This window comes from Alligator sinensis, unplaced genomic scaffold, assembly GCF_000455745.1.
Source record: "Alligator sinensis unplaced genomic scaffold, ASM45574v1 scaffold950_1, whole genome shotgun sequence".
In the NCBI taxonomy this organism is placed as follows: Eukaryota; Metazoa; Chordata; order Crocodylia; family Alligatoridae; genus Alligator; species Alligator sinensis.
This window is the reverse complement of record NW_005842331.1, coordinates 1,236,273-1,253,027: the sequence shown is the minus strand read 5'-3', so window position 1 is coordinate 1,253,027 and position 16,755 is coordinate 1,236,273. Positions and strand designations below refer to the sequence as shown.

At 43.0% G+C, this 16,755-nt stretch overlaps 1 protein-coding gene across 1 annotated transcript in view; it reads right to left on the bottom strand.

The window, feature by feature from the left end:
* Positions 1–16,755, bottom strand: part of TSPAN4 (tetraspanin 4) — an 857,269-nt gene that overhangs the window by 14,126 nt on the left and 826,388 nt on the right. Inside the window, 1 exon segment of the mRNA XM_006039403.3 lies at positions 13,059–13,160. Coding sequence (XP_006039465.2) covers positions 13,059–13,160 — 102 coding nt within the window.

Below are 16,755 nucleotides of genomic sequence, written 5' to 3'. Positions count from 1 at the left end.
GGAAAGAGCAATGTTTTATCTGTTGAAGGAAAGAAATACAAGGAACAGGAGCCCTAGCTTTCTAGATGGGAAAAGAACAGACAATTGGAAAGGCCTATTATTTATAATATGGTGCCACCTAGAAGCCCTAATTATGGATATAAGATGAGGGACTGGATACTAGTTTTAACTGTGATGCTGGAGAGGAAAGGGCATATCTTTCAAAAGTTATGAAGAAACAATCTGGACAACACAGACAGAATACGAGATTCTAGAAAGAAGTCCTTGCCATAGATGAGAGACATTATGCACACGAGTGAGAGGCAATATGGAAACAGCCACTGTAACTGAAAGGAGGCAGGGGACTGGGACTTGAGGAAGATGTTGAACAGCTCTATTGGCCATGTTGAGCTTGAAGTGATAGCTATACATCCATGAGGAGATGTCAAAGAGACAGGCTGAGCAGAGGCATGGGCATAACAAGCAGAGTTGGTTCACTGGGCAAACCCTTCAGGACAGCGGGAGGGTGAAAAAACAGGTTTCAAGAGCAGGGAGGGGGAGTTTTACCCATGCCAGAAACTCCATAACAGTCCCCTGTTCAGGAGGGAATGAGAATGGGCATGAAGATCGAGGGATGGGATGGGGCATCACTGGGTTAAGTGAAGGGATTAGAGGAGAGCAAACAGGAACTTCTGAAGGAAAAAGTAGAAGGAGAGGAAGGGAAAGTGATGGAGGAAGAGGAGGGAGGGTGATTTCATTTAGCTGCTTTCTCTTGAAAGAAATGTGAGCAACTGTGTGAAGTGAGAAATGGAGGCAGGTGAAGTGGGAGAGTTCAAGGAATGAATCAAAGATAGTGAAAAGGGCAACTGGGACTGAGTACATGGGATTTAATTAACTTGGAAAAGTGGTGTTTATAGCCAGGGAGATGGCTGAACTGAACGAGAGGAAAACAAGTTTGAAGTGAAGAAAATCAGCCTGACCATGGGATTCTCACCAGAGAGTGTAGCATGAGAACAGGAGCAGAGAAGGGAGGTGCTGGAGGGGACCCAGGGTTGGGAGCTAGTAGAGCAGGCCTTGCTAAAGGGCAAAAGAATCAAGGATAGAGGAATGAAACAGTGGGAGACATGACAACCGCCTGAGTGAAAGAAAAGGAGAATTGGTGAGAAGTCATCAGTGTTGGTGGAACAGAAGTCATGGCTAGGCTGAGGGACAGGGAGTCAAGGAGCAGGGGAACTTAGAAACAGATTAACCAGAAAGAGCAATGCTTGGTGAAGATCAGGGGTGATCGGGTATGAGGTAGGGTGGTGAGTCAGACAAGGGCTGCAGGTCAAACGAAGACAGTGAAGGCAAGAAAGGGAAGGGCAGACTATCAGCACAGAAATTGCGAAGGGGCTGTGGTGGAAGTCTAAAAGGCCGGTGAAAGGAAGGGTCTGGAGTCCTAAGGAGAGGCAAGTTCCATGCTGTAATTTTTAGCTCCATCTGAAAAGGAGGCTAATTTTCAGAAAAAAGTCCAAGCATGTTCAGCTAGCTATGTGTTGGCATCTGTGTCCAGGTAACATGCACTGGCAGAAACTCAGGGCCTGTATAGATGATACTTTGTGCTTATTTGCAGCAGATCTGTAAGGAACCAGAGTGGAAGGAATCCAGGGCTAGGTGCATGCAGTAGGTGCTGTCTTAGGACAGGAGTGCTCAACCCCCTGCCTGTGGGCCAAATCCAGCCTGCAAGAACCATGGCATCCAGCCCATGGGGCTCCCCATAGGACAAGAAATTTGGCAGGAGGGAGCAGTGGCAATCGATACGGTCAACCAGGGCCGTTCCGGGGGGGAGCGAATCGGGGTGACTGCCCCAGACCCCATGCTTTGGGGGGCCCCCACAGAGCCAAGCAGAGTGGTGCAATAACTCCGCACTCTGGCTTCACATCTGGCCCCACACAGGCTGATTTGCCCTGGACCCCGCTTGGGTCGTCTCTGCTGCCAACCTTTCTCGGCTGCCAACTTACCAAGCCCCATGTGGCCAGACTGAGGCCAAGCCATGCCCTTTTCCCCCACACAGCCAGACTGGGGCTGGGCTATGCCCCTTTCCCCCTGTGGCTGCGTCAAGGCTGAGCTGCCCTTTACCACCCTCCGTGTGGTCAGATCAGACTTCGCCAGACAGATCTGGCCTGTGGACTGACCGGGCACCGGCCATCTGGCCTTTGGGGCAAAAAAGTTGAGCTCCACCGTCTTAGGATAATTGCGTCGGCGCTGGGCAGACTGCTACCTCAGGATAAGCTGTGAACAGATGATACTTACGTTGGTGTAATTTATAGTGGCTAATTAGGTACACACCTACATTTTGCTAGAGTAACTACACTGGATTTAAGTAAGTTACATCAGCATAGATCTATACATCATGTGCCCACTCCTTGTTTACACCGGTGTAAATCTGTCATGTGTCCATGTTCTCCAGTATGTGGAGAGTTAAAGCAGTGGATATCAGTGGCACCTGCACAGTGAATTTAGGTATCACTCTATTTTCTAATTGCCTCATTAGGAACAGTGCCTAAACACCCTTGGGGATCTGGATCTATATCCCTATTGATGACTATATCTGTTGTTTAATTAAAAAGATTTCCTTCATGTGGGAGGCTCCATCTCTTGAAAAACCACAACACTCAATTTTTCTCCTTTGTTAAAGAGACACCAATCACACCCCCACACTGACTGTTTGTCTGGCTGGGTAGGGGAAAGCTCCTAAATGTTTTATCAGTATCTAGGAGCTCCAAACAGCAGGAGGCTGCCCAATGCACTGTCTAGAAGGTGGGTTGTTGGGGAGAGCTTTGCCAACCAACAAGATTTAAAAAGCATTGAGGTTTCCATGATGTATTTATAGAACGCAGCATTTCTCCCAGATAACTTTGTTTCCAAGCTAACAAGCAACTGCTGCCCTAGCATGGGATATTTAGCGCTCATAATTAAAACTAACACAATGCTTCTTACTGAAATGAAACATAAAGAAGGTGTACACTTATTATTCAGGGCCTGTATCTATTTTACTGGCTACCCTAGAATGGAAGACAAAGTGGAATCAATGTTTAAAAAAATTCTTTGGCAAAGTCATAGTCTCTGTGGCAAATGCCCGCTAAAAATCATCCAGGCTGGGATATGGCCTCAATAATGCAAATGAAAAAGCAGATTGTTCTGGCATCCAGTCTTGAGCAGAGCTTAAGCAAATATACTGGGTTATCATGAAGGTGACAATGGAGAAGAATTGGGGACAAAAACATTCTGCAAGTTGCTTTCCTTGTGCAATGTCAGTGAGAGGGTTTTCATATTTGAGAAGTCAACATTCCTTATTAAATCACATATTGTTTGTGGGCAGTCTGAGTTATCTTTGGCATGCATATGTGGTATCCAACCACACAAGGGAAAACTATAGGGGGTCAAATTTTTACCTTTCATGCTGATATAAATGTGGATTTTCACTACTTTGGATTAACAACAGTAAAAGCTGAATCCAATTCCTTCTGCTTTTCCCCACATATTTCTCAAACAGTTTAATTACTGACTGGTTAGGTAAACACAAAATGTCTCATAAAGAACATAAAGGGTGTTTTTACATGTGCTCTGAGGGGGGGGGGGTGCTTTAATTAGAGTGGGTCTGAGAACTGCTCTAAATCAAAGCACCCTCAGAGTCTTGTGTATCAGTGTCCCGGATCTTCAAAATGGTGAAAGGGCCACTTCAACTAAAGCTTGTTGAAAGAGCTTTAGTTAAAGCATCTCCATCGCCACTCTGAAGCATGGGAACACTGATACAAGAGCCATGGAGGCTGCTGGAGGCACGCTAATTAGCACGCTCCAGCAGACTCCACTTGATTAATCAAGTCTGCTCCGATGCGCTGTAATTACAGCGCATTGGAGTAGCCCCCCCGCACATCTACAGGCACTCAAAAGAGATACTAGCCAGGAAACAATATTTTACTCTCAACTTTTTTTGGCTCAAGGCACCTCTCATTAGACCCAAGGCACCTCTCTAAAGCTTTTGTGAATTAAGTAGCACCCCATATCAAAAACTATTTATTGCAATGCTTTCCACCCTTGCAGAGGGACCAAGGGTGAGTGATCAGACAGAGAGGAACCTGAGCCTACACTTACCTGCTTATCTCCTCAGACCTCACAGCACCCTTCAAAGGATCTTGCAGTGCACCAGAGTACCAGCACCCTGTTTGAGAATCACTGTTTTACACAGTAATCCCCAATTAAAAGTGAAATCCGTTTGTTTTTGTTATTTTAATTCATCGATTTGAGACGGGCAATTCGCTAGTGTATCTATATCACAAAAAGACCCATCAAGGCTGAACAAACCAGAGGGAAACATTAACATTTCACTTCTAGAGACTGGAAAGGAGGGGAGGAAGGTTGCCTTTGCCTTGTCCTTGTTAGAGTTATTCACACCCACACAAAGAGGAAGGGCAATGTGACAATTCTGATTTTGGTATATATTTTGCACATGATTGTAAGTGACTGCTCATAGTACAAGGCACTGGAGAAAAGAACCCAAACTGAGGTGATGTTTGCACTACTGCTACCTGTGCTGTTCATTTTCCCTGGATTACCAAAGGAATTCAGACTCTACAGCTGTCCATATGTCTCTTCACTAGTATGCAAACTGTTAGGATCTATTTCTCACATTAAAAACGTGATCCTGTAATGTTCACATTTGGGGGTTTTTATCCTATTTTTGGTTAGTGTAAGTCAGTACTACTCTGTGATTATTATACTTCTACAGCAGAAGATTTCTTTTGATCTGGGTCACTTAGGGCATTTATAACAGGTGCTCTAGGAGGTGGCGTGGGGAGGGGTGCACTTTAATTAGAGAGGCTCCAAGAGCTGCTCTAATTAAAGTGCTGGGAGCATCACATCTCTAATTAATTAGAGTATCACATCTCTAATTAAAGTGCCTGGAGCATCCTCAGACTGAAAAATGGTGGTGGGGCACTTTAACTAAAGCTCGAACGTTCAGTAATTACCATGCTCCAGGAGACTCGATTAATTAAGTCTGCTCCAATGTGCTGTAAGCACAGCGCATGAGACCAGCCTCGGTGCATGTATATAGGCGCCTTTAGGTTTCCCACTAGAAACCCAATCTGCCTTTAGTTCATTTTAAAGATAGGAAACAACCATAGAATAAATATAGCAACACCTCTTGTGCTGCATGAATATTTTATTACTTTTTCTGATATTTCCCCCCTTCTACTCTGAAAAAAGAAAGAACTTGATAACTTATGTCAAGATTGCCCAGGGTTTTCACACTTGAGAAAAAAAATCGTAATCACCACCCTTCAGGAGCTGTTACATCTGTATGGTAAATCTTCATTGCCTAAGGCAATCCCTTCTAATTTGGGATTGGCCAGTTCAGAGACTCCAGATTAGCAGCCACTGGATGGGTTTGTGTTTCTGGCAAAACTAGTTTTTCCTGCTTTAAATTCCATGCCATATCATAGAAAGGCCTTTGTTCTGGTAGGTGTTATAAACACTCCTACTAAGAACCCTTCCTGTCCTGAGTTTGCTGTCTAAACCTAGAAAAAAAGATAAGAAAAATGAAGAAATGTTGGAAAGCCTAGATGTCTCCTGGCAAGATCCTACGAGATCATCCTTCTGTTCAAACTCTGAGTAATATTTTACAATTAATGTGTGTGTGAGTGAGGAGGGAGAAGAAAGGGTGCAATAAAGGTGCCTGCTAATGCTCATGTCTTTTCTGAGGCTGATGTTTGTCATCCTTGGTTGTGCATGGCCTATTGCCAAATCAGTGACTGACTGCTCCAGCTCCATCAAAACAGGAATGCTGAGAACTCATCTCTTACATGGCATGATGATTGACTCCAATGGATTTTCTGCCAATAATCCCTAAGGAGCAGCAAGGCTACTGTTAGGCAGACAGTATGTCTGGGCTGGGATCTTCTATTCAGTAAGTGCTACATATTTCTAATTCCTCTATAAGTGATTACAGTCCACTGGTTAGGCAAGTCAGGGGTACAAATTACTCTTCAAGGGAAAAAAAAAAGAAACTTGGCACTTACATAGTCCTATTCATCTGCAAAGTGTTTTACATAATTAACTATATTGGGATTTGCTCTTGCTATACCACTGCAACAGCCTGTTACTAAATAGTTTTGAAGGATAAGTGTGAAAACCAATTAAGCAGAGCGGTAAAAACTGATCTGTGGCAGCCTTCTATCATCCTCCCCTCTGCCCAGCACTGAGACACTGCTCATTTAAAAACTATAGCATGGCCAAAGCAATGCACATGAATCTTGCAGTTACCATGCTAGAAAATGAGAGATTTAACACTATTGTGTCTTGCTGTGTAAGATGGAGTTTTTCTATTATCTTTTGGGCTCCTTCCCTAAATATAATACCTAGTAAACCTTTCAACTAAAGATTTCAAGTTATTCTTCACATTTTACTAGACTTTAAGGCCAGAAGGGACTATTATATTGACCTTCTGCACAATGTAGCCCATACAGCATTACTCAGTAGTGAGTCCTCCATAATGCCCATAACTTGCTGAGTTACAGCATCCCTTTTAGAACACTTCTGGTCTTAATTTAAAGACATTATGTGATGGAAGCTCCAACACATCCCTATTTAAATTGTTCCAATAGTTAATTATCCTCACTGTTAAAAATGTGCACCTTGTTCTTAGTCTAATTTTGTCACCTTAGGCATCCAGTCACTAGATCTTGTTATACTTTGTTTACCACATTTAAGGAACTTTCTGCTTTCAGAAGCTCTCACCCCACCAATGTTGGTTCTTAAAGACTGCAATTAATTCATCTCTTAATTTCCTCTTTGATACATATAGTAGGATTTGCTTCTTTATTTTTTAATTGTACCAAACTTAAAACACTAAAAAGGATTCCTTCTCCTACCCTCAACATACATCTAATGCTTTTTCAGATGACACTGCAGACAATTTACCTTTCACCGCAAAAACTAATTTTAGTAGGGGAAACAAATAACTTTTTCTTTGATATTTAAGAATATCATGTTATTCTTTAGATTAAATTTAACTAGGTAAAACATCTAATAGAGCTCAAAAATATTTATATTTCAAACAGATTAATCCTCCTACTGAATTTTGCTGGGAACCCATGCAATATTTACCCAATAAGCAATTAATATCTAGTCCATTTTGATCATTAATGCATAGACAGTGCTGAGATCCTCTTACCAGAAACAGAATGACCCTTCCATATGGAATTGTTGGGGTTGAGGAGGAGAACAACAACACACACACACACACAGGAAAATAATCACACCAGCAGGAAATGTAATTTCTATATTTTCAGTATGTGCTGGGTTTTTTTTATTTAAACCAAGAGTCAATGAAATATTTGTAACTAGACAGCTGATTCATAGTAATAGGGTAAAATTATATTTTTTTCCAAATGTGCTATTACTGCCAGGAAAAAATGAACAGTAAATGAAATGGTTACTGCAATGAAACTTGCTTAATTATATATATTTTTAAGATGACTGGCTTCAAAGTCATATAACATTGCAACCTGAAACTGTATATGAAGTTTACTAATATAGATACTTGTGATCCAGGTACCATGACTGTAGGAAGCAAACTTTTAGAAGACTACTCAACTTTCTTGGAACATAGATGAGAATTTTAGCATTCATGAAAGTCGGAAATTTATAACACTGGCTACGTGAGAATGTTTCTGGAGTTGTACAAGCTTCTTGCCCATGCAGTTCTGCCAGTGCCAATCTATAGCACTCAGGCCTGAAACCCTCCCTCCCCCTGCTCCACCTCACACTAGATGAACCCCAATCTGGAGCTCCCTCCCCTCCCTTCTCCCCCCTCCCACACTGCAGACAGTACTGGAGTGGGGCAGTGGGGGGCTGAGCAGGGCTAGGGGAGAGAGTCTGCAGACAGGCAGGTCCTCCTGGATTGGATCCAAAGTGGAGTTCAATTCTTCCTCCCTCCCCACCTGACCCAACATTGAAAGTTGTGGGGGGCATGGTAGAGGGGGTGCTCTAGCTTATGGCACTTTCTGTGAAATGCCATGAGTTAGAATGGGGAGCTGTACATCTGTCAGCACCCCTGTGTCTAACATAGAGACTGCAAATGGTTGACTTCATATCTCATGCACACATCTTTGAACCAAGAACTCCCAGTTCACTCTTAGAGCAATTCAGATTTAGTTTTTATTCCCACTATGTGGCTCAGAAAAGCCATTTCTAGGCCCTTCCTGAGCAGGCTTGCCAAATGTCTTCTGCTGTATGGTGTAATATCTGTGCACCTAAACAGAGACTAAACTAAAAAGAGCATAATTCAAGATGTCAACTCAGTGTCAAAAGCAGAATGAAGGGTGAAGAGGCTGATTTATCACAGTATAGTTTGATTGGGTACCAAAGGGAAAAAATATGATGGGCTCATCCATCAGCTCTCACAAGCTTGAGGGGAAGAACTTCATCCTTACAGCCAGTGGCCCTTTGAGCAAATCTGAAAATGCTGTAACAAGGAACAAAGTCCACATGGGGAGGTGGGGGAAGTATTATGTTTAAGTCCTGGTGTGACAGGTGGTCATCTCAGGGCCAGATCACAATGTTGGCCTGCCTGCCTGTCTCTGGGCTAACCACCTGCCTTCCTTTCCTGCTATGCCTTGATGGTAATAATTATGATAGATGTCACTGAGGTGGGAGGCTTCCCATTGCTCGCCCTGGTGACAAGGGCATTATACACAGCTCCAGCCTCACCTTGCTGTGTCCCATGCCTCACAGATGACAACCTAAGTTAATGAATAGCTCCGGCCTACAGCCGGGCCAAATTCTGCCCCTTGTAGGGCCTCTAACATGCAGCAAACACACAGTGCCCTCCACCGGGCCTCTTTCACACCACCCTCTCTCACCAGGCCTCTTGTACTCTGCCTGCTCTCACCAGGCCTCTCACATACTGCCCCCTTCCTGGGCCACTCTCAACCTGCCTTACTCCATGCAGCACTTCAGGTCCCCCTTGGGCCCTACTCTACATGGCACTTCAGGCTTCCCTACTCACTCTCCAGCCGGGGTGCATGCAGCACTTCAGGCCATCCGGTCACAGACCTTACTCTACATGACCCATAGCCTTATGCCATACTCCGGGCTGAACTCAGCCGCTGGCCCATCTCACGCACAGCACTTCAGGCTGCCAGCATACACCCAACTCTATGTGGGCCTACATGTACTTCTGCCCCCTCACTGGGGTCAGTGGGGCTCAGGTGCTTCTCCTAAGTATGCCTGCCCCACCCCACAACACTGGGGTCTCTGAACCTATGGACTCAGGGAACTCTTCCTAGGTGTGCCTGGCCTTATGCCATCGGGGTCTTTCACCCTATAGGTTCAGGTGCCTCTCTAGTTTGTGCCTGGCTCCATGCCTGTCCCTACCTTGGGGCAACCCACCAGGATGTGAAGGCTGGAGTTTTAAGGCACCCTTACCAACCTTTCACCAGGGAGATAACTGGCCTGGCATTTCTGGGGGACTGTTTGGCCATGAACAGCCCCACCAGGCCACCCTTTCCTGGCAGGCTGTGGTTTTCAGTCATACCAGGACCATGAGCCTCCTGCCATTCCCACAGTTCCTGCCCTTACCTCCCAGATGTTCCAAGGAGTAGCTCAGCTGAGTGTTGCTCTTTTGGCAGTCAGCAGCCAACTACTGCTCCAGCTCTGAGGGCCTGGGTTAAAATGGAGGCTGCTCTGCCCTCGTCCAATCCCGAGGCCCTCCTGGGGTCATGTGATAGCCTCATCAAGGCTAACCCACACCTGCCAGCTGCCCTGCTGCCTTTTCTCAAAGCTTAAAGTGGCAGGCACCAAAGGTACTCTGCCACACTTGGCCAACACCTCTGGAGAATTTTGGATGTGCAGTTAGGAAAGAAAAGCAGAGGAGAATCCGGACTATGCTCATGTACAGATGTTCGTTTCCATCCCTTAGATTCAATTTTGACAACAATATCTTTAGAAAACATGGTCTAAAGAGCCTTTCATGGTGTTGCTGCTGATAGGGAATAAAGAGTAGGTCCCACTAGGCTTTCCTTTGGGAGAACAAGGGAACAGAAGGGAACTGTTTTGCATGTCTATTAAAACCAGGCCATGAAAACCTGCATTAAAAGCAACCTGATTGCTATCCACCTAGCTTTTGTATAGCATATATTGCCATAGTATGAGCGTTTCTTTCTATCACTTAAGACAAGGTGGAGAGATCATGCAGCTGCAATCATTCAGCAAAATCAGGGAAATCAAATTGAATGGATCACATACTGAGAAGATTGATGGAATGGATGTGCAACAGAACAAGGAAAGGAAAACTGTGGAGCTAGTGAACCCAGATAACAAGAGATATACCATCCTTGATGAGCTAGAGGGGGAGGTCAAAGGGAGGCAACCACACATAGAGAGTAGCCCAATCAACCATTACATGACAAGTACTGATAGGGAGTTATTACAGACTGAGAGAGCACCTTGGTCTTGGTGACGTAGTGAAGAGCAGGCCCTAGGCCCTCAGTAATAGATCAGGGTATAATCTTGCCCTGCGATAGGACAAATGTGTGGCTGAGGGAGGTTGCAAAACATATAATTCGTACCATCCTTATTTTATGAAAACATTTTGCTCCAGGCCACAAGGATATTACTAGTGTTGTTGAGAAAAAGGCTTGATAGAACTGAGGAGTTATCAAATTGGCTATGTTTGCTTACTTAGTATTGCAGAACAGTGCCTTGCTGCATCCTAATTATTATGTCTTCTAAGGTGCTTTAACCTTCCACCTTGCTAAAAGTGCGACCCCATGTACTGTGATATATGGGTTATGGTCTTTCCACAGAACTAGACACCCGAAATCTAGCATTTCCTAGTGTACTTATCTAGACCTATTCCAGAGCATTTTATAAACTATTTATGCAGGAAAAACATCATTCACCAGTGAAGTGTGCCTGTTTCTAAACTAAATATGACTTGGTTGTTTGACTGCAGAAAGCAGTAGTCCATAACCATTTAGGTTGGAGATGGGTGAGTATCTCGTGCTCTTGAATCTGCAGGGGGGATTTTATGACTTCAAATGCTGTCAAGGTCACTAGAGATAGTTATTTTTCTTTTTCTTAACTATCAAGCTACCTGCTCCTGGAGTCCTGTGAATACACTGGAATCTCAGCCTTCAGAAAAAATACAGTACTTGAACTCATGGCTGCAGAGCATGGCTTGAAAGGATACACATCAGTAGTAGAAAGATACTCCAATTACAGGCCATTTTGAATGTGTAACTAAAGATGAAAGGCCAGAACTATGGCATTCTGAAAGGTAACTGTGAAACCCCTAATCCAATCCTGGGAGCAACCAAGTGTCAGTTTTGCATCTAGTTCAAGTTAGATCAGCCTCAGAGGAATCTCCTGGCACAAAGCTGAAGGCAGCTTTCTAAACCTGTCAGGTACCCAAAGGGGCTAGAGTAGGGCTAGGGGTCTGTCTCAAAGATAGATAAAAATGCCAACAAAATCAGAAAGTATTCACACAGAACCAACAGAAATCGTCAAGAATTAGTTTATCAGAAGTTAAACAGACTGTGTGGTGTGGCTAGGTGACACCATAACATACCATATAGCAAGAGAGGAAGCATTTAGATATTTTCAAGACTACAGAAAGGAGATTAATGGGAAGGTAGTTGAGCTAGGGAAAGTTAAAAGTTAATACCTAGAAAAGCAGGGATCCATTATACATGCTCAAGTTGTTTCCTAGGGGAAGTGAGGAAAGAATCATATAAAACAAGAAGTAAATTAAAATTTTAGTTAGCCGCTCTGTAACAAGTAGTGGAGAACATACCATAGGGAACTGCTGAAACATCAAGGGGATAGGTGAGGACGAACTAAGATATGTTTGACATGTTTCTAAATATATTTGGACATTCAGAATCCACTTCTGAATCTTTCAATCAGATTCACTGACAGTTTTTTGCTACTGAGCTAAGAGGTTTCCGTTCTCTTTTGCGGGATATGTAGAAAGTAGAAAATCATGTTTCTTTTTTTTTCCCCCACGCTTCCTCTTTTTTTTTGTTCAGAGTCTGAAAGGTGTTTTGAATGTAACATGGTTTGCAGTCACAGAAAGGATAGGGCTGAGGGAGGGTGACAGCAATGACATCCAAAGATGTAACTGCACCATCTATATCATGAAGGCATGTTGGCTGTTGACAGACATGAAAAATACCAAAAACAGGCTTTACCAAAAGCAGCAGCATGTTAGTTTGACCTGGTTCTGCAGCATTTGTATAGCTCAGATGCATCTGTGGGGTTTTTTGGCACTTTTATATAAAGGTGATTCAATCAGCTATTAGATAAAAGCCCCAAAAAGCAACACTAAAGCACCCAATCTATACAGATGTGGGTTCGATTAATGTGATGCCTCTTCTGGTCATGCACTGGGCTCGATGCAGGAGCATGTGGAGTTTCTAGTGAAGCACCATTTGCGGGGAGTTTTTTACGTCTGTAAGCATTCCATGCAACTATTACCTCTGCCTTGGACAGATACTTCAGAAGCAAATATCTACCTACTAAACCCAATCCCAGAATGGCACTGAGCTAAGTGACACCCTCAGTTGTTTTGTAGCTATCTGTACTGCTGCAGTGTCAAAAGACTCCAGCTAGATTACTTGCCCTCTTAAAAGTTCTTTGGTGCAGGTACTTTTTTACATTATATTTCTTATAAAAAGTTTTCTTTTTAAAGGGCACAAAAGATTTAGACACCCAATTCCCATTCATATAATGTGGAAGTTTTGTTGCCTCATTCCCCTCTGTGCCTTTGACAGTTTTTTCCATGTTTCTAAAACTCCCAAATCAATGGGGTGCTGTATTGATTGCCTTTCAGGGACCATCATAATATAAATAGTCAGAATAGCAGGTGCTGCTAGGCAGGGGGCAAACATCAAAATCTCTACCACTAAGAGCCTACAGTGCAATGACTTATGTTTGACTCCATGTTGCAAATTCCTGGGTTAGCATATGAATGACCAAACCACTTCAGAAACTAGAAAGAAGACAAGAGGAAAAACAAAATTACTTTCCAGACTTACATCTGTTTGAATGATGCTCCACGCATTAGTTAAGCCAATATTTCCATCTGTCCCGTACAAGTGAAGCCCTTTCTTCAGATCCCGCTGAGCGTACTTATCAATCTAAACACAAAAGAAATGACCTTGAATATGAACATACAGAACATTAAAATTCTCAGTGTCCCACCATCAGGATGATCTCTGCATGAGAGTTCAGGTAGTGAGCTTCTATTGATCTGAGCCAAACTTACACCAGGAACAAAACTGCTAATGTTCCACTTCAGTACTAGGTACTTGAGCCCCTGAGAAAACGGGGTGCTGCCCTTACATTTAGAACTGGTGTACATCATTAAACTCATGGCTGATAAGCAAGTCCTTTTCTCTGTCTCAGCCTTCCTCTTCCTCTCTCTCAGCCATCCCTAAGGTTAGCGGGTTTGGATTTGGCTTACTGAATATACTCCTATATTCCCTATGGTGTTTGCACAAGCACATTTGGAAGCTGCTGCTCCTTCTTCTGAGTGGCCAGTGCACCTATTTGTGACAGCAGGATTGGCAGAGAAAGATGTAGACTGGTGGTGAGGCTGTGAGGGTAAACTATAATGTAGAAAGATTGTGGATGAATAGGACACTGGGGTGCAGTAGCCAAATGGAGCTGCTAAGCTACCTAAATGAATAACTTAAAATACCAGAAATGGTTAACTTCCGAAAGTCCCTAACATTTAGGTAAAAACTGAACCAAGCAGTAGAAACAAGGTCTTGATGTATCAGAAGGCTCATCTACATGTGCAGTTAATGTGCAGGAATAAACTCCAGAATTTATTGTCCCGGAGTTTATCGCTCCTGGGCACACTGTTTGAATGTGAGCCTGGGAGCAATAAACTCCAGAACAATAAACCCTGGAGTTTATTGCTCCCAACATTAATGACATCAAAATGTAGAATGTGAAAATAGTTTTAAGTATTAAAATGTCAAATGACGCACACCTGATATGAAGTCAATATTCTGACTGGCTAGTAAACACATAATCAAAAAATGTGTCTATGAATCTACTCTGTGCATATTAACTTGTGATTGGATTATTTAAGGAATAATGTGCATAAAAAGGTGTGAGGCTTTGAAAGACTTCAGATCCATGTACCTTTAAACCTACCCCCATCTGTCCATTGGCTGGATCCCTTGACTGACAGAGAACAAAGGATATTCTGGTTTTTACTCAGTGAATTTATACAAATTAGGCAGCAGTGGGACTGCAAGTTGGAAGTTGCACCAAAATGGATGCATTTATATTGTCCTAACACAAGTGGCAGATTCTGATTTAGAGGAACTTGCAGCTGGAACTGGTTGTTCAGGTATAAGGTTGGAACAACATGAAGAATGAACAGTTACTCCCCACCATCAGTAAAAGCATTTATCTCTGGGAGAGGAAGGAGGGACGGATATTTCAGTGTAACTAGTTAGTCACTCTGGAATCCCTTTGCTAGAACTGTCAACAAGAACACCAGCATAAGATCAAGACTATCTGCATGGACACAGTACAAGGTAACATACTTTGCGTGGATTGTCCTTCTTTTGTCCTGTCTTGACTACACTTTTGAGATTTCCCCACAACCTTATTTGTTCCAGCTGAGGGGACTGCTAGTTTTTAGTTACAACAGATTGTACAGGTGTTATACCTTGACCACTCCAAGGCTCTGATTCTCCATTGCTTTGCTAACTACATTTTCACTTCCACTTGAATAAAAGGGGTGCAGATTGTTCCCGCTGGCTTGAGGGGAGAAGTATTATTTGGTGGCATTTACATTGATACTGAATTGGATGTTGAAGGTCTAGCACATCCTTCATCAGAAGGGCCACACTTTGTCATTCCTTTTTCTCTTATTTTTCTATTCCTATGCTAACAAACTTGCTTTCCTACACAAGGGGAGCATCTACACATGCAATTAACTCAAAGCAATAAACTCCAGTGTACTTTGTGCCGGAGGTTATTGTTCCTGGGTACTGTGTTTGAATGTGCTCAGGACTGCAGCACGTTGAGCTGAGTCGGAGCAGCCCCAGCTGCCAAGGAGTCCAGGGGGTCAGCTTGCTAGCCTAGGACTGCTCCAACCCAGTTCAACATGTTGTAGAGGGGCTGGCTAGGGCCAAGGGTGCTCCAGTGTGGGGCTACCCAGCAGGCAACCCCTGCACTGAAGCACCCTTGTGCCCCAGCCAACCCCGTCAGGATACACATGCATTGCTGTGCACTAAAAACTCCACCACCGCAGGATAGTACTAACCTGAGGCAGAGTTTATTAGTTTACTGTGACCTAATAGGGCTGCATGTGTAGATACTGAGACATTTACTGCAGAGCTGATTAAGCTCTACAGTAAATGTCTCATGTAGATGCACCCAAGATGTACTACATATTCCTTTGAGCCGTTGATCAAAGACCACTGTGATGTGGATAGCAAAGAGTCACTGTAACTGCTTGTACAGTGATTCCAATCACTGTAACTGCCCAGTTAACACTTTGTATCTTGTCACTATCCTAAGTAATAAATTCTGTACACTCCATCGTAAGTATTATGTAAGCAGCTTGTGATTTTGGTTAGAGGCTCTTAACCTAGTTGATATGCTATTTAATTACAAGAGGGAACTAAAGTTGAAGATGGTCGATAAATTTGGGATCAAATCGTTATCCCTTTTTCAAATTAGATGATGCTAGGTTTCTGTTCTCTTACAGTCATTTCCTACTGTTGAACCACAGGCAATGTAAAATGGAGGAAAAGCTACCAAATAGAACGAAATATGTAGTTGATCAGCTGGGTGGTTGATAAAATATTGTGCTTTATTTTGTACCTTACAGGGCTGATGGGAGGTGTGAACTAATTGTTGACAGACTGAATTCTCATCTGGAAAGCTTACCATAGAAGTAGTAATAGGGAGGAAGAAACTTATTTTTCAAAGAGAGATAGGGTACGGAAAGGCATTTTGGAAAGCAGGCTTGTTATTCTGGAGACTAGAAAGGAAGGACTACAGCGGTTCTCCATCACATTAGACTCAAGCCATCCCTTGTTAGATTCAAGGCACTCCTAGAAAAATGCCAGCTCTTAGCTTTCACTCATTTTTTTTTACTACAGAAAAATAATAGAGCAATTCTGTTACAAAGAACTCAGACAGACCACAACAGGTTAGAATGGTTTTGACACTATGGACTCCTATTTAAAAACCCTGTGTTTATCTTGTGAAACATGCGTTAGTGTTTGCAACCCTAAAAATGCTAGTATTGCATGGCATCCTTAAAAGGACTCTCCCAGGGTGCTGCACGGGATATTTTTCATTGGATAATTAAAAAATTAACTTTGAAAGCCTAAACAAGAAACCAGTGTATCAGCCTGCAGTTTATATCCACTAATCGGGAACAATGATGAGTGGGTCAAATGAACAAGTGGTGTTGTACCTGAAAGGCAAGTGATGTGCTATTAGAATGTTGTAAAATACAAAGCCTGCTTTTCTTCAATCATATCTGCCTTTGCAAACGATTTGACACAGTAGTGCCGTATGATAATCTCTTTTACCAGGACTCAGACATTGCTCTGGTTAATGTAATCTTCATGCCCTGTTTCAGATCAATAATTTTTAATAACCCACAGTCAACATTTATAAAGTGCCTGAAGGATCAGCAGCAATATTTTGTTAGTCTGCGTGTGCTGTAACACATTCTCATTTTATCATAATAGA